A 24,737-nucleotide genomic window follows, 5' to 3' on the forward strand; every position below is an offset into this window, starting at 1 on the left:
TTTCTGACAGGAACTTGTACCATGTTAAGAGTAATAAAACTGGATTGCTTGAGGCAGCCATCTTCAGAAGATTTGCTTAGATACTGACCGTCCTTTCTTTCTCCCATCAAAGGAAACAAAAAGTTAATAAGGTTTCCAAAATTATTTAGTCCCAACCAGGCAAAATTTCAACTGTCTATTAATATCCAAAGTATACAGGATTCCTTCTTGTCTGTTTTGGGGTTCTGGATAGAACACAGGGAGATCAATGGTCTTATTTAAAGTAAACTTCTATCAAACCTTTGGCATACAAAACAGGTTGGTTCTAAGACTTGTGCAAAGAAATTAGACACTGTCATATGTGCTAGCATGTCTGGCTGATGTTTTTTACATAATTTCAGACTAACTTATTTATTATATGCCAGCATGACTAGCTATGATATTGTAAATAAGTTGTTGCATGTTGAATAATGCTCTGTTTCCACAGGATGTTTTAAAACAGTTGAACAGTGTTCTGTTACATGTCTAACTGCACTTTTGTGAAGGTGATTCTAACTGCAGGTCATTTCAGAGTCAGCTGATCTACAGATGATGTCAGCGGAAGGTTTCCAGTTGCTCTGTGTTTACTTTCAGAGACTGAAAGAGAGGAAGGATCTTTAATAAACAGCTGTCTATTGATTTTCAAACAATGAAATAAAAATAAGAACTGGAACAGCTGAGACAGTTAACCTAGTCTATAAAAGAGCTTTGTGAAGACAGTTGAAGTCAGTTGTAGTAGTTGTTCAGTTGTGTAGTTGAGTTTACAGTTCAGTTCACAGTTGTACTGAGCAGCGGATACCAAAAAGGACTCACCAAGAAGAACTGTAAGCTTGCCTTTGCTCTGCTGTATTATTTAGTTCAGATCAGGGACAGTGTTCTCTAGTCAGATAGGTAATTACAGCTAATTAAGAGTTTATTTTTCTTAATGTTGAATTACCATCCTTCAGTATTAATTTCATTTTCCTGGTGATTTAATTCTGTTTATTGAAATTACTATTTTAATCATTTTGCTCATTATTAAATATTTTTATTATCTTACATTGTGGCTGATCAATCAGTATATTATATAGTGATTTGAGAGTGCTTATACCTGCTCTGACAAATCCCGGGCCACTCCGAAAGCCTAGCTGCTTTAGGTCATTTGCTACCATTTGTTTTAATACTTAGTTTTAATAATTGGACACACCTTTGAAAGGACATGTAGACCCTCTGGTTGGTGGCAGCGTTTTACCGTATCATTTGGGAGAAGAGACACACCTGGAAATTGGTTAGGCTTTCCCAGAAGTGTTTGGATGTGTGAGATTCAATTAAGTCAAGTGTGAGTGCAACAGAGGTCTTAAACTGGGACACATTGCTCTGGAGTGTGTAATAGGGTGTTATAATTGGGGTGGACAATGCTATACACTCCAGTCCCAGATTACAGAGTGTGTTTCTGTTGTGCTCTCAGGGGAAAATTGTGAAATATTACTCCTGTTTAAGTGACGGTCTCACATTGGAGTCAGTAGTGAAGACTGAAGTTCCTTAGTTACTGACCCAGGGTAGTAGTGGACATCTCTTACTGGTGACAGTTCGGTGGGATATTACCTGGACATCACATAATTAGTGGCAGTTTGGTGGGATATTAGCTGGATATCACAACTTGTAATTCACATACCCAGCTATTTGAAGTCAAAGCAGTAAGCAAAACAATCTTCCATGTGAGAAATTTTAGAGAAGAACCTAGTCTATAAAAGAGGCTGTAGGTTCAAAGGAGGAGAGAGTTAACTTCTTCAATACTAAATTAAGATCCCAAGAAGGCAACTGTTTTCTATGTGGTCTAATACGTAAAATCAATTTTTGAAAGATTTGAAGTAAGGAACAAAGAAGGGATCCAAAAGCAGAGCAACAGAAATAGCCAAACGTTGTACTTTTATAGAAGTAAACACTAAGCCTGGGTTGAACAATTCGCACAGGTACTGAAGAACGACAGGGGTCCTTTGCTTGTGATGGATCATGTTATCTTTTATGGCACCAACTAGAAAATATTTTCCATCTGGCTAAGTATGATTTCCTAGCAGCAGGTTTGAGAGTCTTCTTTAATGCTACCATGTTTCCCTCTGAAAAAAGCTGCCTGAAATGAATCAAAACCCATCACTCATATTGCTATGTGAATATTTTGAATGTTGAGGTGGACCTGTCCTGTCTGAGCATATCAACTTTGTGAGGATGTTTTTGATACTTGGATATCAGAGGAAAGATGGGAAAGGCATATCCTTGGGAAAGAAAAATGCGTCCATTTTTCAAGTATTTCTTCAGGCTGTCACAGAACAGAACTGGTTTAGTTGTCTCTTGAGATAAGAGACAAACAAATACACCCAGGAAGTTTCCCACGGGTGGACAATCCCCTTTATGACCCCTGGGTGTAGCATCCACTTGTGCGGGTGTATTCTGGATCTGGTCAAAGTGTCTGCTGCTGTGTTCTGCTTTGATAGAATGTTACCTGCTGAATAAGGTTGTTCTGTATTGCTAGTTCTCGGGCAATCATGGTGAGTCTATATTAGAAGACTGAACATTTAGGTGATCGAACACCTAAACATCGATCTTCTAATACCGAAAGCAAACAATGGCGAATGGCCAATTTAACGCAGGGAAAGATTTCCCTTGGCCATTCGCTGGAGTTTGCTATTTCCCTACTGTTGAGTGATCTTGGAGTTGGCATATTTAGTTGTGGGGGTGTGGGGGCACAGACCCCACATTGTGGGGTGTGGGGGCAAAGCCCCCCACTTAATTTAGATGTAAAGTAATGTTGTTTGTGTTGTGGCCGAGGGACGTGTTTCCCTGGGACATTCGACATTGTGCAGTTCGATATTAGATCATCGATGTTTAGGTGTTCGATCACCTAAACATTTGGTCTTCTAATATAGACCCATCATGGTGAGCCTGCAAAGGGGGTATACATCTTTGTTCCTCCTTGTTTAAGTACCACATCACTGTGGTGGTATGTGTTATCAATAAAGGGTCCAGAGGTCCACTACCGATTTATAACTTTGGCAGCTTTTATAAAAGCCATCCATCCATCCAACCTCAACCCCTTTAAACATTTTGCACATGGGGTCAGGGTATCACTTCAACAGTGCCAATCATCTCGAGCCAAGATTTACACCGCCGGATGGTTAGCCATCATCTCCTTGAAATTTATATGCTTTGTTACTGAAATTAGGCTTTCACAAGCCTTGAACCTTGATACCTTGAGAAACCCCATCACCATGCATAGTCTGCAACTTCTGTCATGACTGACTTGACAGTAGAAGTAGGAGAAAATGGGAGCCCTGGAATGAGCACAAGCTGAATGGCCCACCAGAGGAGCTCCTTTTCGATGATACTGAACACTGGCATTTGAAAGGATAAGGGATGAAGATGCTGAATCCATACGAATATGAGGTACCACAAGAGTTTCCTCATCTGTAGTCTGGCAAATGAAACCATGTTTTCCAGACTCTTAATACGGACATGTTGTGATGGGCCAGATTCATGAAGTGAAGCTGGAAAGATAATACTCTGTCTGGAGGGAGGTAAGCAGTAGATAAAGGTGTGCCCAGGAGACAGCCTAGAAACACTAACAAGAAAGAGGGATTTCAGCAAGACATTTTTCAGGTTTAGTTTGAAACCCAGGCTGTTGAAAAGTTGAAGACTGAAATGATGAGCTGCTAGGATGTTTTGGACAGAGGGAGCTAAAATAAGGCAATTGTCCAAATACAGGAAAATATGAATGCCTTAAGGTCTGCAAAGGTCAATGACCTGGGTGATGCATTTTCTGAAAACTCTTTCAGCAGTGGAAAGACCAAAAGGCAAAGATGTAAAATGAAAGTGCAATCCCACACAGGTAGGTATCTTTGATGTCGATAGTGACTAGAAAAGCCTTGGAAGACAGAAGAGGACAGAGAGTTTGTGAAATGAGCACCCTGAATTTTGGGTGCAAAAGACACATGGCTAGCCTTGAAAGGTCCAAAATAGGTTTCAATGTGCCTTCCTTTCCAGGAACCAGGAAAATTATTTTTTTAAGCCTTTGCCTCTTTGGGATGTAGGCATGGGTTCTGTCTTGCTCAGGGATAACAGACCTGACAAGATTTTAGGAAACATTTTTTCAGAGGATGAGGGGATCCAGGATAGATATAGAAGGGATGTCCCTTGCAATCTTTATCTACAGTATTCAGGATTATTTTCAGAACCCAGGCATTCATAGTTATTTGTTTCCAGAAATGAAGCCAACCCCCTTTGATATGCATCTGTCCAGACACGTGCAACAACCTGGATGCCCTCAGGCATATCTTAGTAAAAGGATACAAGGCCAAAACCATATGTCCTACACAGACCAACTTAAAGCCCTGCCACTACCTTTGGTATCCTACAGATTGCTAAGAGATGACCTGTTTAGCATACATGGCATTCTCTGACCCAATATTGATAGATTTACTGCACATCAACAGGTCAAACTGCATCAGAAGTACTTGGTCTAGGAATCTAAACCTCTTCTGCAACATCAACCAAACAGTTTGGAGCAGCAGGCATATCTTGCAGAGGATACCACTGTTCTGGAACACACTCCCTACCATGTAAAACAAAGCTCATCCCTGTCCATATTCAAGTGCAACTTGGATCTATGGATGGGAAACAGAAAACTTACCCCAGGACTGCCCCCTGTACTACTAACAGACAGAGGTATCTCCTAAGTGCTTTGTCCCATGCATCGGACACCTCAGTTATCTATGGTATGATCCCAGTTATTCTCATTAGGGGTAATATATAATTATCAACCATGGGATGAGTAAGGCCAACTTAACACCAAATGGGTTAGGTTAATTCAAGCACCAAATGGGAAATTGGCTAGGCTTAAAATGGTACAACAAAAAATAGCTCATGTACTAGTAAAATGAAAAAGGGCTCACATTCCCAAGCTGCACAGACACATGTTCTTTTAATTACAGGTTTCCCGAGCTGCACAGACACACGTTCTTTTAATTAGAGGTTAATTTTAGGCTTAAAATGGCCCATGAGGGCAGCTAGCCAAGTACTTAACTATGAACCTATAACAGAATCCCTGCAATTTGGTAAGAATGTTCACTGTGATTTGAAGGGGAGGGGGTTGGGGAATGAAGCACAGATTGTCATCTTGATTTCATTTGAAAGAATGGTCCTTTAGATGTCTCCTTTCCTTTTTTGAATCTTCCAGCAATTTCTTCTTGTACTGTTGTTTGGAAGGTTTTTGAAAAAAGGAACAGACAAAGAAGGGCAATTCTTTCAGTATTTAGGGATGGGGACAAAAACAGTTGTTTGATTCCATGCATCAACTTTTCCGGGTCTATATTATGCCACCGAAAAACCTTAACAGCAAACACCACATTGTCAGCACATACACAGCAAAATTCACTTCTGCGATTCACTGAATACTTAAAGGCCAAATAAATACTTGCCCCGCAACACAATGTAGCTAAATCAAACCCACCCATGTGGGGGGCTGTGCCCCCCCAACTAAATATACCAACTCCGAGATAGCACTACAGTGGAGAAAAGGGCAAAATTGTGTAGTTGGCCAACTACATCTTTGCCCTCTAAGTATTCAGCAAATCGCAGAAGTGAATTTCGTTGAATACATGTCAGTGATGTGGAGTTCACTGTACAGGTTTTTCGGCAGAGTAATATAGACCTGACTTTCCCCTTTCTTTCAGTTTCTTTAATACTTCATCAGAATTCTCAAATAAATGGCCACTTTCAAATGACACATTCAGTAGATGAGCCTTAACATCACCAGGTAAATTCTGTAATCTAGTCCATGCATTCCTGTGCATTACTTTACTTGTAGCAGAAGCCCTGATACAGAAGCCAATGCATTGTAAGCAAACATAACCGAATACTTACTGACTCCTCAGACAAAGTTTAGTATTTCTAGCAGGGAAGATCTAGCATCAGGGTTTGGGAAGGAAATTAAGGTTTGTAGCATATTAGCAAAAACAGATAGCAGACCCTTGGACATGAGGGGTTGAAGACCGATTTCTCTAAATGTCAAAATGGAATAAGTATAAACATTTTTTCTAACTTTATTAAAATAATGCCCATCATTTTCATTTGGTACAGGATTTGAAGAAGAAAAAGGCTTAGAAGATCAATACTCATCAAAAGAAATTATAAAAGCCTGGTGGCAGACCCTGATATAAAGGAATATGTATCTGTGTCAGACACCTTGTAAAATCTGTCAAGTTTCTTAGGGACAGGGAAGTTGGGAATCTGAGGAAACAGGCAGAAGCAAAGGATCCTTTATGGTTCCTAATACAGGAGACATGGCTACTTTTTTTGAAATTCATACTCAATGGCTCACAAAATCTCTTCTGAGATTCTAACATCTCCATACCTTCCCATTTGAAACATTATTTCATTTTAGAAATTGTATTCTTAAAAAATATTTCTTCATTGGGGGAATCTGAAGAAGAGGTGTTTTCAGCTTCAAACTCACAAGTAGTAGGGAAGGATAACTGTGAGGTGCAAGTCCAGACCTTCAACCTCAGATTCAGAAAGATCCTCCTGTTATGAGGAAGAAGGGATCTCTTTCCCTCGGCTGGAGTCAAAAATGGATAAGAAGGCCCAAGAGCCGGACCACTATCAGGGATCTGGCTACAGCCTCCTCAGCCAAAATTTGTTAAATATCTCCCTCACCTCCAGCAAGAATAATTTTAGGTTCTCCCTTCTCAGCAACAGCCTGACATATGATCTGGTAAGATGCAATTAGTCACGCCAGAGGGATCAGAAGAGATGGACATTTAGTCTGATGACTGTGAAAGTGCCTCAGTGAAAATGTCAGACTCAGAATGGGGAAAGTCTGAGTTTCTTCAGAAACCACTTTCACAGCTCTCTTCTTTTTCTTCTGAAATGGTAAAATCCACCATATAGGAGTCAGTTGCCACAGTTTCTCACATCAGTTCTCAGAGGTGCTTATGCTCAAGATAAAATTTAAGAGAAGCTAGCTTACTCTTTATGGTTTCTGCAGTAAATGATACGCAAATTTGACAGAACTATATGTTTTGTTGATCATCTATACAAAAAAAAAAAAAAACACAAAAAGAATGTGTATCCTTGTAGGGAATCTGTCCACCACCTGAACAGTTAAACTTCCTGGAAGACATAAGCAATTTTTATTTATATTATTCAACAAAAAAGGAAGATTCCACAACACAGATACTTACCTGCCTAAAGCTGTAGCCTAAAGACAACTCTTACACAAACACTGTGCCAAGGGGAGACATGTGGTGCACAAGGACGGGGCTCAAAGCTTTGTAGACTGGCTGGACATAAGATCTATGGCATGATATGTCTTATGGCTACTGCAGCAGTGATCTAATGTAGGGCATTTTATCTGTTTAAGGTCTACCTGTTCCACCATCTGCCCTTATCCAGCCATATGTTTACTGGTCCTGCATCTCAGTCAGGCACTGCATTCACATTAAATGGTGAAACAAACAGTAAAAATGATACAGGAACTGAATTTCCTATGGAAATTTACACCAGACAAGATGAAGCAGGATAACAGATTAGCCTCAGCTTGGCTTATATAAACAAAATAATGTGTGGATTGATGAGTCTTGAATAAAATGATGCAAAAGTAATATCTCTCCGACTATCTCAGTATGACTTAGAAGCATGCACATCAATTTTAGTTTTTGAGAACTTGTATACTGATCCTTAACTAAAATTACTAACTGAAGTAAGTTTTAAAAGATCACCAAATATGCCAGTGTGCTTCAGAAATGTACAATAATGTAATGAGATTAATAAACAACAATAGTTGTAACTGTTGAATATTACGCCAATGATGTGCTGCATCCTCAGAATAGTATTAATAGTCATAAAACTGAGAAATACCTTTACTAAGACACTCATCCATATTGTCTTTAAAGGGGTGTAGGTGTTCGTCTGAAGACAGGCTGAAGACCTTTTTTGCTTCTGTTTCACATGCTGAAATGAGATAAAAATACACAGATGGAAAAGGTCATATGCTTTTTAAAAGTCTTCATTATTTTATTTAATTTCTGCTACACCTTAACACCAAATGGCCTTTATTATAAATAACTCAGAATCAACAAACCCATCGTAATAAATATAACAAGTACAAGTGTGTATACAAGATCAATGGCAAAGTATTTACATCCCCCTCCTTCCTTTGCTTGGGAACCTATATCAAAGCTACTTAAAATCACATCAGATAAATGAAATGAACATTATGTTTATTACCATGACATTAGAACTTCATGGTCCATGTCTGTCCAATTTAACTTCAGGACTGACAGCAACATACAGCAGTTATCTCTGCACCTAGTAAGCTCTCCCAAACTCAAACTCCTCCCCACAATCCCATACAGCACCACACTTCCCACACTCTCCAGATAAAATTTTCCCTGTACATCTTCTACTATAAAGTTTGGCAGCACATCCAATTGGAATCTTTAAGGTGTGTTTACCCAGGTTTCTTTTTACGGACACACAGAAAAGGATGGGGTAAGATTAATTATGCTGAAGTGGACAAACGTGGAGCATGAAGATCTAAAATTACTGTAAATGCTTAACTGCAGGACAGAAACCTAAGCTACTACACCTGCGTGTATATGTGTCAACATTCCATGAAGAACTGTGGCTCCAAAGGACAACAACAATCTTAAGATCACATCCAGATTACAGTGTCTTGCAAAACTGTGCAGTGAAGACCAATTAGCAGCCACACAAATGTCAGAGGAGCTCATAAAGAAGTATATACAGCCCTCACTGAAACGGGCATATGCTTTGGCTGATAGACGTTTGCTGTACTTTATGCAGTAAAAATGAATATATTCTGAAAGCCACCTGGACAGAGTGACCTTTGGCCACCAATATGAGAAGCACAGGATATAAAAGGCTGATCATTCCTGTGATGCCCATGCCCTGGCCCAGCAATTAAGGGGCCTCAATCCTCACCACTAACACCAGTGAGGGGCATGTCATATAGGAGGAAAGGATAACAAATACACAAAGTAAAGTGCAATTTCCCTTAAGAGCACACAGAGATCACAGTCAGTGCAGGGCTGGTCGCTCCCTTGCTCTCCAGGTCCCCAATAAGACTCCCCACTGGCACAGCTATAGGGTCCAGATCTCAGCCTAGTGGGCAAGCTAAAACCTCCAGCACCCTCTCTGTCCAACCAGTGCTTCGTGTCCCTGCCCACGTAGCTGACATACACACATACACACACACACACACACATACACACACACTTTGAGATAAGTTTATACAACCACAAAGACACTCCTGGGAAAGGCTGGCACAGGTTCTCCAGCTGTGCTCCTTTTACCTAGACTTTACGGTAGAAATCACTGCCACCACCCAGCTAATAATTATCAGCTACCCAAAGGCCCTTAAAAGGATGTCCAATTATTACTGTGCAATATTATTATCCAATTGGTAGCATAGCCCATAGCTATGGCTTTGTACAATTTTACCAAAGGCATGCAAGAACTCTAGAGAGCTTAAATTACCTCTATAAAAACAGCCACAGTTGAAAGGTTTTAAAATATTTAATCATAAATAATAAAAACACAAGGCAATACTTTTTACTACACAGTGCAAGTCAAGAGTTCAGAGATCACAGAGAAATATTTAAAATAATTCAGTAGTACAGTTCTGACATCACAGAAAAACACTTAGTCGAATCGTTCTAGTCTCTAGCTATTTCTAAGAGAAAACACAAGTCTAAAATAAACTTACATATAGAGCAAAGCGGTGCTTAGTTGGATGGTCAAGACAAAAATGCTTAATGCTGTCTGATTCTCTCTGTTTTTAAAATCACATTCCTGGTTCACCCTACATCATTCTTCACACTTTCCTGGGGTTCCCAGGCTAACAGGCTACATTCTTTAAGTTCATTCCAGGTCAGGAAGCAAAGCTATTAAGGACATTTATGCATGCAAATTCTGGCCATTACTCTGGCCTTAAAACAATAGCAAGAATTCTTTCACCTAGACAGGCTGGAGCCAACTTTAAAGATTAAAGACAGTCATAAAATGCTTGGCTTAGCTTCCTTACAGCAGAGTGCACTGTTGTTACATTTATTTGCAGTTCCACGTGTAACAGCATTTTTTCCATTTAAGACAACAAGCCTGTGGTTTACATTAATATTTACAAATGACAGAATTATCTATAAAATTCTATCTAGCTAGGCTGGCAGCCTTCACAATTCCTTTTTAATATTTTTAGTTTGGTCTAGCTAAAACCTAAGCTATCTATGAATACTGAGACAATGTAGTCTATTTACTCATTCACTGGAAAACTGGGCAAAGCAAACTGGTAGACTGATGAGTTAGTTAAGGTCCTTTGACACCACTGCCATAAATACTGGGTTGGTTTGCAACTATACCCTTATCCTTATGAAAAATAATACATGGGAAATATGACGAGAAAGCATGCAGTTCAGATATTGTTTTAGCATATAGTGATAGTTAATGAAACCAGTGTTTTCTTGACTAAAAAAATTAAGCTTCACAAAGCCACCAGTTCAAACAATAAGCATGAACTTCTCCAGTACAGAATTTAGATAACATGGTGGTGTAGAATCTCTAAGGAGAGCTCTCAATAATAAAGCACCCCTGTAAGAACAATTCACTGACTTCCAAGGATCCTAGAGAAGATTAGGAACATCTTCAACAAACATTCTTAAAGCAGTGACTCCTTTTGGGGAGGCAGCTAGGAGCCCTTTATCTGAACAGTAGAATACTCTGATCCCCTGTAGTTTGATGTGAGCTGCAAGAGCTGCCATGCATTTGGTGAGGGCTGTGAACTGATATTGACTCTCCCCTATCCAAAAGCAGAGGTACTTCTTGGGTGCTTTTGCTGTTTTGATGTGAAGGTAGGCATCCTATAGATCCAAAGAGCACATCTAGTTGCCTTTCTGTTGGCATGGTAAGAATCAATTGCACAGTGACCACCCAAATTTGATTTTTTGTTATGCATTGATTGAGGCCGGCTAAATTTAGTACTGACCTGATTTTTTTTTTTTTTTGTGTACGTTGGTACCAAAAACAATCCTGAATAAACCTTAGATGTTTTCTGGTCTAGTGGGTCCTCTCGGATGGCTTTTTGTTTTTGTAAGAAATTTACAACCTCAACTTTAACCACCACCTTCAACTTTTGACAGAGTGGGATCCTGGGGACTGGAAAGAAATGGAATATGTTATGCTTTGGATATTATCTTTCTTATCCACCTACAAGCATGATGGACTCCCCCACATGGAGATGGAGGGAGATCTGAACCCCTGATTCCCTCCAATGGGGGACAGTTGGACAAGTCCTCTGGGATTTTGTAGCAGACTTCCAGAAGGAGGGCTATGGAATCCGTGGTACTGTGAACCCCTGTTATTTTAGAGTGACATCCATTTCAACCCCCCCCCCCCACATCTATAGAGATTTCAGTCCAATCTCTGCTCAAAAGGGTGAGGCTGTCAGTGAATGTTTTGCCTTCCTGCTTACTCTTTTGCTGCTCATCTTTCCCTGGTGTCCAAACAGGGAAGAACCATCATACGAGGTATTCATGAAGAAATCTTGAAAGTTTTCTTCAAAGATGCTAAATCCGAGCCAGGCATGGCAGGTCTCACTAGGTAGGACCCAGTCACATGCAGCCTCCATCAACTGTTGTATGAATGAGTTTCATAGACAGTGTAGACAAATAGGATATTGTTGTCACTTGTGGTGCCAGCCTCATTCTGAGACTGCCATGTGGCAACTTTTCAGTGTATCGGGGTACTATCTTCCACATATTGCCGAAAACGTGTCATATGGGTCAGGTAATTCAGTGCATGAATGGTCAATGCACCAAATAATAAACGTGTTTCCCAAAGCCATCTGTGATTCAGGAATCTTTACCTGCGGAAACCAGGCAGTGGAGTCTTGCTTCAAAATCCTGATTAACCCTGGGGTGTCAGAGGATGTTATCTAGTGTACTGGGTTGGGGTTTTCAGCATCCGATTCTTGCCAACATCTATCCACCATTAAAGACACTGTTTTGTCAGCAATAAGGACCACTAAAGTAGTAAACGGGATGGAATGAAAAGCCTCATCAAAATTTCTTCAGTGAACAGCAGATTGACTGTCCACGATCCTCTCTGATGCATCAGTTAAAATACTTCCCCCAATACTGAAGTAATTGGGAATTTGGTGAAACCTCACTTTTGTTTAAATTTGTCTGGGGTGGGGGAAGGGCAGGGAGTCCAAATGCCACCTTTTACATTTCCTCTTCCAAAACACACTCAGAGGGGACTGAGTGAGTCAAAACAGTCTCTAATCAGGACATCTAGGACTACTGATGGCCTTCCATACCTCTGCCCCTCTGGGATGTGGCTGAACAAAGAAAGACATCAAATCAAATTGAGGAGGCCCAGTGGGGGAGGGGGTCAAAGTGGATGCAGACTCCGGGGATTGCACTTGTGTTGAATCCTGTACCCCAGCCAATGGCACATAAACATCAGCCAATTTCAACTCAAGTGGCTAGATCTCAGTACCAGTTATTGACATCTTTTCTGTGGACTTGAATGTGGGAGTTGTAGACACTGAGAACTGTGCTGAAGGGCTCAGAGCTAGTGCTGATCCACTGTTTTCAAGGACATGAACTCTAGTGGCCTTCAATGCCAAAAACTCAACACTGTGGCAACAGGTAGAGAAGGGGACACAGTCACTGAAAGGGAATGCCCCATTGATGTTCATGCTGAAGTCTGCTTATGCACTATCAGCTATGAAAAACCTGCTGCTAGAAAAAGAACAAGGGAAGGAGCAACAGCAAATGTGGGCAAGTGTCCTTCTCGAATCATCCTGAAAAGAGAGGTGGAAGAGGGGACGTCTTAACTAGCACCTTTATCATCTCATCCCAAGCCAAATAATGTGCAGGGTTACAGAGACAGACAGTAAGACAGAGAGAGAGAGAGAGACACACACAAATGCACCAAAGGGGAGAAGGAAGTCCTCAGCTTGAAATACATTGAAATTTCCTTCTCAGAGAGGAAACTACTCTGTCTCTTCCTGGGTTCCATTTCCTGCTGGAAGACAGTAACTACCAATTGGGAAACTCCTGAGGTGGAACCCTGCCAGGCATCATGCCACTGACCTTGAGAGGATTTAAGGAATGACTCTCCTTTCTCTGAGATATATGGGAGGGGAATGCCAATTTGCATCCCTAATACAGATATCCTCCTCAGCCTTTCTCTTTTATTTATTTTTTGATGAATGGATGGCAGGCCATAAAATCATACCTGGGGTACACGTTGCAACCTACTTATTAGGAGAAACTAGCTAACTCACAGTACATTGGGTGGCGTGGCTACGTATCTTGACGGTCACATAAGCTTATTATGAACCTATGACCCCTTATTCCATGTCTCACCCAGGCCAGCAGATACTTAGGAAGCTGTGTATTATTGCATTATTTCAACACTCATCACTCAGGTATTTCCAGTATTACAAAAAACCCCCCCAAAAATGATGCAAGTGTCAAAGACTACAAGAAGAATGGGACAATGAGAAAAATGGAGGATGCAAACAACAAACACCAAAACTACAAGATGTTAACCAAATCCTGTTATTGTGAATAAGTCACACAAGTCTATTGCATTTTGTTTCCAGTATTGTTAGTGCTATTAGCTTCAGGGTAGAATCCCATGCTACAATCTTGAATGAAAGGATGAAATCCTTGCATGCATGCCTACACACACACACACACACACACACACACACACACACACAATCACACTATACTACAGCAGAAGAAAACCTGCTCTAGTTCAAGAATACTGGCAGTGAAGTATATAATCTTTATTCAAATATTCAAAGTATAAACAAAAGACCAGGTCAGTTTCACAGATATCAGAGGTAGTTATACCTGTGAAAAATCCTCCAACTCAACTAGTGCCCTGTAAAAAAAATACTCTGGTATGGCCAAGACTGGTTTTGCAGGCACATTCATAGCAAAAAAACAGTTCAACTCAACTGCTATTTGACAAATGACTGCATAGTCACGTGATCCCAAACTGTTAAAGACAAAAGATGGTCAGGTAAGATTTCCACTTGAGCTTTTCCAAAGAGATACATACGCATAACTACCTCCAGAGTCACATACTTCAATATCCTTTCAGCACAATTCCAGGACTGAGGAAAAAAGGAAAAAAAAAAACAGACTTTAGCTTAACATTCTCTAACATGACATTTCACACGAAGGATGGACTAGTGCATAAGGCCAGCCTGTTGTTATGGAAAACAGTGCAAGAGCACAAGCAATATCAAACCTTGCACTTAAAATCAACTTCATTTCATTAATACCTGGTAGAAAAGCTACTGTCCAATTCAAGCATTTTAAAGTGACTGAAGACGGAGGCTTTGTAAGACTTTCCACACAAAATTTAAATCTGAAAGAGTCATTCCATTTAGGTGGACTAAAAGGGAGATCAAAAAGAATTTTGCAGGTTTACAAGAAGAAAAAACAATGGATTCTGGGGAAGACAAACAGATAATGGAAAAAAAAGTGGATTTTAAGCAAGGAATAAGAAAATTCTGACCAAAGAAAAGAGACGAATAATACAAATTCAAAAGCACATCATCGTGTGACAGGAGACATGTTTGTTAGACTGCCATGTCCAGGAAAAGAGTACCTTTTTCATTTTTACAAACAGGACTTGTGAACAACTGCAGTACAGGTAAACTCTTCAGAAAATATGAAATGGAGTTTCACAACTTAGGCCCATAGTGGAAACAGCATTAGACCTATATTATTATTGACAACCAAGTTGCCCTATAATCAAATTTTTGGTTCCACCTAATAATTAAAAACTCCTTAAGTATGCAATTTCATTAAGATATAATTTAGGAACGTTACTCTGTGGTTTACAAGGAATAACCTTGCTTTCTGCAGAGGAATCCAGGGGTATATACTCTTACATGAGTTTTTTTAAGAAACTGCAAACATCATTTGAAAAAAACACAAGAACACAAGAAACCTATGAAGGCCTCTGTTAATCCTCTGTGGAAAAAGCTGAAACATACTAAAAGGTGATCATCAACTCTCTCTGTGTTGAGATTTGACAGGTCTAAAATTGTTTTAAAATTGTAGACAATAATGGCAGCTCCTGAAAGGACACAGAACCTTACATGTGGCCTTTTTGTTTTAACATTTTCTTCTTAATAGCGTGCCTCCTCTAATGTAAGTTGCTTTTCAAATTTTCAGAATCAAATGATGTAAAGATTTTGATAAAAAAAAGCATCTTGTATTTCATTTGTAGAACATCCTCAGTAAACTTGTATTCATGGACAAATGTTTTCCTGTTTCAAAAGAAATTTGAGATACAGCCCCTAATCAGAGTTATTGATGATCCAGATAGAAGAGGTTGTTAAAGTTAATGAAGATTACAAAATGAAAAAGAGGTGAAGCCTTAATGCATGATGGACAGTTCTTTCTTAGCTATAAAATGTTTTCCTGTTTCAAAAGAAATTTGAGATCCTCTCCCTGATCAGAGTTACTGATGATCCAGATGAAAGAGGTTGTTAAAGTTAACAAAGGTAAAACTTCCCCCATTCCAGTGAACAAGGAAGGCAGGAGTCATCTTCTGCAGAAGTACTTGGTATGATGTATGATCACAAAAAATAGGCCTGGCCTGCTGAATCACTGCTTCATCTAGACCTAACGCTGTCACAAATTCCTTCTTGTCACCATCAAAGAACTACATCCAAAAAAATTGTTCTGGTTCAAAAGGTCTTCTATTGTAAAATGACTGTTTACTGTGGAGAACAAAAGGACTGGAATCACTTCTCACATAAAATACATTAGATAAGCTCACAAAGTCTTCCTTTTTCCATATCCTGAACATAGGAATAAGCCTCAGGACAGAAATGAAAATGAGAAGGCGCACACACTTAGGTATATCTGTAGACAAAAAGGGAAATTTTAACTGCAGTACATAATATATAAAGCAGCTACTTTTCTTCTTTACCTTGGCTGGCATGTTAATATGCATGTCTGAGCCTTGGAAAATAATGTCAACTTTTTTAACTTGAACATCAGAATACTTTGTAAGAACAAAGGTACAAGAATGGAATATTTTGTCAGCGGCAAAAAAGGCTTGTACCTTTATCCAAAAGAAAAATATACTCCAAAAAAAGACATTTTCCCAAGATTTTGCTGAAACAGTGTCAACTTGCTCTATGCTCAAGGAATGCTATTTGAACTACTGGCCACTGTTATCCCAAACTCTACACAATCTGTCCAGTAACCTGAAATTGTTAAAGTCAGGACCATTCTGCAATACTAACTTTATTTGGAGTTGCAGTGGAACAGCAGCCTATCCCCAAATTGGGTGTCAGTCAAAAGAGAACTATAACTGCATTCCTCATAACGCATATACATACATACATATATATATATATATATATATATATATATATATATGTGTGTGTGTGTGTGTGTGTGTGTGTGTATGTATATGGGTCTACTGCAAATGGTTGAACTCCCACAATCTCGAACTTCATATGGCCGACCCCATACGATCGAGTTTGTGAAAGCTCGACTAGACTGCATGGAGATCTGCATGCAGCGCATAATGGGTATATTTCCCATTTCTGCACTCTAGTGCAATCTCAGAGTTGGTATATTTAAGTAGGGGGGATGTGGGGGGAGCAGTATTTCTTTTGTTTTTTGCCAGTTCGGAAAACCGGATTTCACGATAATGCACTTTCGTGGTAGTGCAGTTTCGCTCTTATGGGTGTCAATGTTGCTTGTTCGAGATTTTGGGATTTTGAGCAAGCAACATGGACCTATATACATATATATATATATATATATATGTATATATGTATAAATGTATAAATGTATGTATACATAGAATAGTAGGGGGTTGCGTGATACAGACCTTCACAGGCTCCCCATGTAAAAATGCTTTAAACATATAACAACATGTTTCAGAATTTGCTGTTTTTTGATGGAGTTACAGTTCAATTTTTCAAGTGGCAGGACATGCAGCTCTGGTCTTGTACTTCTGATACAAAATCCTGTCACTCAGTAGACATCAGGCTCAGGCAAGAAAAAACAAATTACACACACACACACACACATTATATATATATATATATATATATATATATATATATATATATATATATAAACTAAAAACAAACTAAATAAAAATACTACTAAATAAAAACGTAGGTCACAGCTTGAAGGAACTGTTTAATTGTAAGAGCTTTCATTCATCCACATTCAATGAAGTTCATTGAATGTGGATGAACTAAAGTGCTTACAATTAAACAGTTCCTACAAGCTGTGACCTACATTTTCATTTAGTGTATATATATTTATATATATATATATATATATATATATATATATATATATATATACATATATATATATATATATATATAAAATCTATATCCTGGAAGGGGCACTAGTCCATAATGAAGTGTGCAAACACACACATGTTCTAATCACAGGGCTACAGATTCACGTGATGTCATCTCTTTAAGCATGGTAAAACACCACATGGATGAGATGCAAGCTTCATACAGAAGGAACTGTAGTTGGGAACTCAACTAGAAAACCAACAGCTGTGATACAGCCATGCTAAGCGCTGCACCACTGTGTTGCCCCATACTGTTAATCACCTTAAGCAAAGCTGCAAACAATTTACACAAAGGCATCACGAAATGAAGAGGGTGCAGACTTTCTGCATGATAATCCTTTTATTCTGACATTGTCATTAAAAGCCATTCAAAGTAACCCACTATTAAATATAACATTAAAATGAGTGTCTTCTGGAGGAAGGGGAGGGGCCGCCCCATCAGTTTTTTCTCTATCCTTATCTAATAATGCATCCTATGCACATCTCAGAGCAAAATACAAACAGAGATGGGGTAGATATCACCTTATTCAGAACTTACTTTTGACAATATTTAAAAAAATCTGCAGTCCTTTATATAAAACTGTCAGGAGAAACAGCCAAGCATAGAATATTGTTCTCAGCAATGTGACATACTAAAGGTAATGAAAGCAATGAAGTATATTAAAGCACTTTCAAAACATGTCAGTCACATTAATTCATGCAGTATGCAAGTGAAGGAAAAGCCCTCTCAGGTTTAGAAGGAAAATAACCAGATAGGAAGAGAGTCTGACACTAACATCACAAATAAGATTCTGAAGTGATTGCTCTAAAAGTTGTAGCCTACATCTCGAAAGCTACAAAATAAACTTAGCAAAATGCAGTGCACCAAGACGAAGCAGTAACAATATCTAAATTAATAAATATTTAATACTCAGTCAATAGCAACAAGACAGTGTCCAGATGGAAAATAATGAACAGCTTCTTGGTAAGAAAATAAGATGCATGGCACAAGGCGATAAAGTTCACGGCTACTTATACGTGCCTGAATTATACCACAGCTATCTGCTAGCATCTATTGGTCACACCTGCTTTATATGGACAGCCATCTTTGCACATTACCAGTGAAACGCCTCAACAGACTAAATGTCAGCTATAAAAGGCAGAAAGGAAAGAAAAATATCAGACTGACATTGTGCATGTTGCTATAGTCAGATGGCTAGAGCAATTCTATGTAAATGCCCTCACAATTGCACAGAGAAAGAATGCAGCCTTTCTTGTACTGCAAGGACCCTGCTAAATCAAACAATGGCATAATGTAAATGGAAGGGGTGTCCTCTTCACAATCAACTAATCAGGTGATGACAGCAATCCTGCTTAATCCCACAAAATGCACTGATTAAACTGGGGGACAAGACCTATATTGCAATAATGAAACAGCAGTGACAACTCGTAATGACAGTGCTGCACAACAGAATCTGTGGTACCCTGCCTATGTTGCATAATTAGGTGTTAATACGTATCTTGTCTGTGCTGTTTTAATCAGGAGATCACAATGATTCTCTACAATCATAAAACAGATGCACAGTAAAACAAGGAGCCCTGCTTATGTTGTATGTATTAACCAGTAGCATGGATGGTCATTCGTATCACAACATTTAGATGGGAGAGTGAGGAGTGATAAATTTGTTTTTTTTTTTTTTTTTTTTTATTTGGTGTCCTCTTAAGTAAAAAGCTGAATGGCTTCCTTCCTAGTTTAATCTTAATGCCTTTACTCAAAATAATTTGCACTCCTCACTTGCTTGAAGAATGGAATCATGAAGGTATGAGTGTCACTCCATTCCACGTTATCCATGCCTGACTAGACCACATAACAGTGCAATGCTTTCATCAGCCTAAAAGGACAACTCTCATGCCTTCATGATATTAGCCCACTCACAGAGTTTCCTTCTTGCACTACACCAACCTGGAATGTTTTGGACACTGTCATTAAAACTATCTGGCTGGACTGTGAATGAAGCGCCTCTTCTGCTAAAACAAGTCAACAGCTGGTAAATATCATGGCACATATTCTGTCAACAAACTTGGCTTTTACTAAAGTTCGCAAACCAAATTTTTTCTGAGACAGGATAAGTAAGCAATACAAGAAAAATGACTGCTATGCTTGTTTTTTGTTACCTTCAGTTGTTGTTGTTGTATCTTTCGGCTTTTCCCGGTTAGGGGTCGCCACAGCGGAACTCCGGTCCACTAATGATTGGCAGTAGAGTTTTACGTGTCGAGTTGCTGGCCCTGATGCACAACCTTCAACGAAGGTACGCCCATTCACGCATGACCCCACACAGAAGACGCTCTAGCTGAGAATCGAACAGGACGTCTTACTGTGAGGCGACAATGCTACCGCAGCACCACCACCGCAGTACAGAAGTAAAATACCTGGTCTGCAAAGGGCAGTAATACAGTAAACAAAATCTGAACAAGAATTCTCCTTGAATTCTGACCACTATAAGTGCTTGTTGCAAACAAGATAATTAAGACCAGGGTACTATTTATACTGGCAAGAAATTGGTTGAAACACCATTGCAAGTTCTCCACTGAAGAGAGACCCACACATGTAGCCTTACTGAACTCACTTCACGGGAGAAGCCATGATTCCAAAAGTCTGTCAGCTGGTACAGAAGGTTAAGGCTGTGAGCTGTATTTCCTGTGGTACAGGGTTTGATTCTCTCAGCCCTCATTTGATTACGATATGACTTTGAGCAAGTCACTTAATCAGACAGTGCTTGAGGGCATCTGGAAATTTGGGCTAGGCTCCTCAATGGTCCCCTGGACTACAAGTCGAGTAATTACCACAAACCTGTGGATGGCAATGAATAGAAAGCGGCAGTGTGAAAAAAATACTGAAAAGAGTAAGAAAAAGTATGTCAAAAGATACATTAAGTCATTTTTCATTTCATAACTGTACAGAATAAAAAAACTGAGTAGGTAGCGCTACAGAGCGGAGTGCAACATGGGTTATGAAAGAGTATACAGAAGCAATTATCAAAATGGGGTACTGTGATAAAGCAGATGAGTGATGCAGAACAAGTAAGAAAGGAGTATGCTGCATATGGGAGTACACTGAGCAAAAATCAGGCTCACATAACTGGGTAAGGATAGAGCAAACCTTTTGTGTGTCCCTGATTTTCAGGGATGTCCCTGAGTTTGACTCAAATTTTAGCTCTGTCCTCCTTAATCCCTCCTAAAATTGGTGATTTTTGGAGAATATGTGGTGAACTATACTTAATAAATAATGGCAATAATTAGAGGTACAGATTTCTTTTACTTCAAAACTATATATTAATTCACATTCTGCTGTTCTATCGATGATTCAGGTTAATAGAACTAGCACTTTAAAAGTGTCCCTGACTGTCCCCTGATTACTTCTGGATTCTGTTGAGATTTGTCCCTGACTGATTGAGAGCAATGGGATAGATTCCAAAAATGATTAAAACATCAATATGACAGCGCTCCATTAAAGGTTGTGGAAAATGCCAACAAATCTGAAAATATTTCAAAACAGGGCTTTAAAATTGCCATTTTAGGAGAAGTTAGGAGATGTGCCAAATGTCGCCTCACACAACTAGGGGAATATTTTTTTGTTTGTTTCTGTGACTGCAGAACTTTTTCTTAACATTCTGTAGCCACATTCCAGAAAGGGAACTTTTCCTTGTGGCAATTGTATAGCTTGTCAATTTGTTGTTAGAACTTTTTCTAACATTAATAATAAGAGTTTTCAAGAGCAGGCTTATTTCACTTGTAATAGTGAGGGGAATAATATATGGGCTTAAGTGCCCTTGTGATAAATATTATATAGGCGAAAGTAAGAGAAGCTTTGCCACAAGACTTAAAAAACATGTTGGAGATATAAGAAAAAACAAGTTACTTAACCCTCTGGCAGAACATTTTTTCAGTTGTCATAATGGGGACCATACTGGACTACAGGCAACAGTATTAGAACAATATAGGAATAATCATTTAACATCTGAGGGGGTAAAGTATAATTTGAGAAAAAAAGAATCTATTTTTATTTTAAAATACAATACATTGTGCCCTAGAGGCTTGAACAAAGAGTGCAATTGGAAATGTTTTTTGTGATGCGTCTTTAAATGCTTTATTGCTTAATTGAATAAGTAGGTGTGTAGGAGTGTCTTGGTTGTATAAAAGGAGTTCTGTTAGTGCAATTGGAATGTACTCTAAAAAGGCTGTGGAAGCAGAGGCACTAGAGATTCTGACCTGTGTTTTACTGTGTGGAGCTATTCTGAAGGTTTTATTATGAGTGGAATTTTTGTGACTACACTAGATTCATTGGCCTTATTGCATTGTGGTTTGAGACTGTTTTTCCAGCGTGTGGCTACTGAAGTTTTCCATGGCAAGTGAGTCTTTTGCCTTACTGCCTTGCTTGCTTCGAGAAACAGGCATGGATTTATCTCAAAAAACTATGGACACCTTCCTGGTGCAACAGGGTGAACAGAATGGTCGCAATACACCAACCGGAGCAGAGGGTATGCCAGTAATTTGTTCTAATTCTTCCTCTAATATCTATAGTAAATGGGAGAAAGGAGGAACAATAGATACACAAATCCGTTTGCGTCTGTTGGTAAAAAATTAGAGGTGTCAGCAGTTCCAGAAGTGCAGGCAATGTATGAACAGTTAGACAAGCTGATATTTAAAGAGATTGCGGTGTTTCTGAATTTGCAGAGTTTAAAAAGGTATCAGGAACTTGACATCATCCCCAGAGGTCTACGATCATTTAAAAATCCCTCTAATCCTTTTGATCTTAGTGTGGAGGAAGAAAAAGTTTTTATGACCACTAGGTGGCAGCAGCACACAAATGTAGTGTGGAATGGGTAAATATCCTTATCGAGAGGGATTCACTCAAAAGAAATATGCTTAACGAGGAAGATAAAAAAGTGTGTGTGGATATTCTAAAAGAAGGGAATAATGAGTCGCTAGACTGCTTCTTATGTGGCCTTAAAGATAGACTGGTTTCTTATGAAAAGGAATTAGTCAATAGAAAAACATCTAAATTAAATAGAGACCTTAGCGGCTATGAATGAAAGAAGGCATTTATGGTCTCTACCAATCAGCAAACATGTCATTCTGTAAGGTTCAACGGGGAACAAGAAGTCAAAGCAGCTCAGCAGCATTATACTTCAGCAGACAGTGCAGCATCGCCTACTGAAGGAGAATTTGATGAAAATGCTGACTATCCGGCTTTACTTAGACCAAATAATGGGGAATATCATAAAAAAACTTTTCGTGAGCAACAGGGTTCCTATCACGGGAGTACAAAAAGAACATGGTATGTACAGGAATATCAGAGGGAACAAGGGTTTGGCCCTCATTCCAACAAAAGAGGTAAATGGACTTAATAATGTGACTGCAAATGGTGTTGTTGAAATAACTGACTACTTTATTTTATTTATTTTTTATTTTATTTTACATTTGTTTACCGGGATAGTCTGACTGGACACAGGTCCATTTACAGCGGAGGCCCAGGGAGAAAAGCTCCACAGTAACTAAACATAGTTTAACACAAGATACTAGGTACAACATATATACAACAATAAAGAACATTAATACAGAATCAGAAAATCCTGGTTAAACAGAGAGAAATCTTAAAATTTGAAATCAGCAGTAGAGATTCCTGAGACTGTAGCAGATTAACAGTATGTCTAATAATATAGGTAGACATTTGTAGTGAAAGAAACAGAGGGCTATGTGATGCATGGACATAGCCAGGAATTCAGCAAGTGTGCTTTAAGTGAGTTTTTGAACTGTGTAGTTGTAGAGGCAGAAGTCAGAGTAGGGGGAAGGTTATTCCATTTTCTAGCGATGTTATGAGAGAATAATGCTTTCCCTGCAGAGTTGTAAGCCTTAGAGATACAAAAGACTGATTTGTCAGAAGAGCGGACAGGACGATTTGATATGTACTGGGTAAGAAGTTGGCTTAGTGATGGGGGTTTTATTACGATATTTCACAATATTGTAGCAACTGTTAGTTGGTGATAAGTGAATAGCTGGGGAAGTTCTAGCCATTGAACTTCCCTTAAAGCCTGACAGTGGTGGGCTCTGAAGGTGGAGTTGTTTGCAAACCTGGCAATTTTATTATAACATGACTCGAGTTGGTGAAGATCCAGTTTTCTTGCCTGGGTAAGGACTGGTGCGGCATACATTAGGGTGGACAGTAGATGAGTTTGGGCTAGGGTAATTCGTGCCTGATCAGAGAGGAATTTCTTGTGTCTGTATAGTGTACCCGTTTTTTTGTGGACCTTTTTGATTGTGAGACATGGACATCAAACAGTAGATTTTTGTCAATTTCTACTCCAAGGAGTTTGGTGTGATCAGTGGGAGAGATGCTAGTATCATTTTTGGAAGTGATTATAAATGGTAGATGGGTGGATTTAGTTTTGTTGGGGGGTGAATAATAGTAGTTTAGTCTTGTTGGGGTTTAAGATAAGTTGGATCTGGGTAATCCAACTTTCCACAGAGGTAAAGGATTCCTGAGTAAGTTGTTGTAAAGTGGTGAATGATTGTGCAGAGCAGATAAGAGTTGAATCATCTGCATAGTGTATAAGTGTAGCATGCTGGGTGGAGGTATGAAAATTGTTAGTAAATACAGAGAAGAGAAGTGGGCCTAATATTGAGCCTTGTGGTACACCTATAGTAGTTGGAAGAAAGGGAAATAATTCACCTTGTCATTGGACAAACTGCTGTCTATCTGAGAGATAGCTTTTGAACCAGGCAATAGTGGAAGGGGCGAAGGATAGGGAGGTCATGGAGTCTAGTAGAATGGTACGTTTCACCATGTCAAATGCTTTGGACAGGTCTAATAATATTACAGATGCAAAGTTGTTGTTCTGTGTTGATTAACCATATCAGTAAAATAGAGGAGAGAGGTTGTTGTGCTATGGTGTTGCCGGAAACAGTGTTGTGTAGAGAGGAGAGGAGATTGTTTGAGTTCAAGAACTTCATAACTTGGGAGTGAATTCATCAAGTGCTTTGGATAAGGGGGAATAGGACGGCTATGGGACAGTAGTTGCAAAAATCATAAGAGTTCCCACCTTTGTGAAGAGGAATAAGATAGGATACTTGACTACATTATTAATTTGTCTAATGTGGAACTTAATGATGTGGAAAAATTGATACTCAGCAGGGGATTGAAATGTATCTCCACTGCTTTATCTAGATTATATGAGAATAAGGGGGATATTTTTAGGCTGGTTAGGAAGTTGCATATTCCTGACTTATTTAAGTATGACAAAGTAAGAGATGCTGAAAAT

The 24,737-nt window shown here is 39.1% G+C and overlaps 1 protein-coding gene across 1 annotated transcript in view; it reads right to left on the reverse strand.

Moving 5' to 3' along the window:
• LOC122789858 (formin-2-like) overlaps positions 1–24,737 on the reverse strand; it is a gene marked incomplete at its 5' end in the record, with an annotated part of 2,118,086 nt that overhangs the window by 378,567 nt on the left and 1,714,782 nt on the right. Inside the window, 1 exon segment of the mRNA XM_044057292.1 lies at positions 7,909–8,001. Coding sequence (XP_043913227.1) covers positions 7,909–8,001 — 93 coding nt within the window.

Source organism: Protopterus annectens, chromosome 15.part0 (assembly GCF_019279795.1).
Source record: "Protopterus annectens isolate FY-2018-M chromosome 15.part0, PAN1.0, whole genome shotgun sequence".
Classification (NCBI taxonomy): Eukaryota; Metazoa; Chordata; order Ceratodontiformes; family Protopteridae; genus Protopterus; species Protopterus annectens.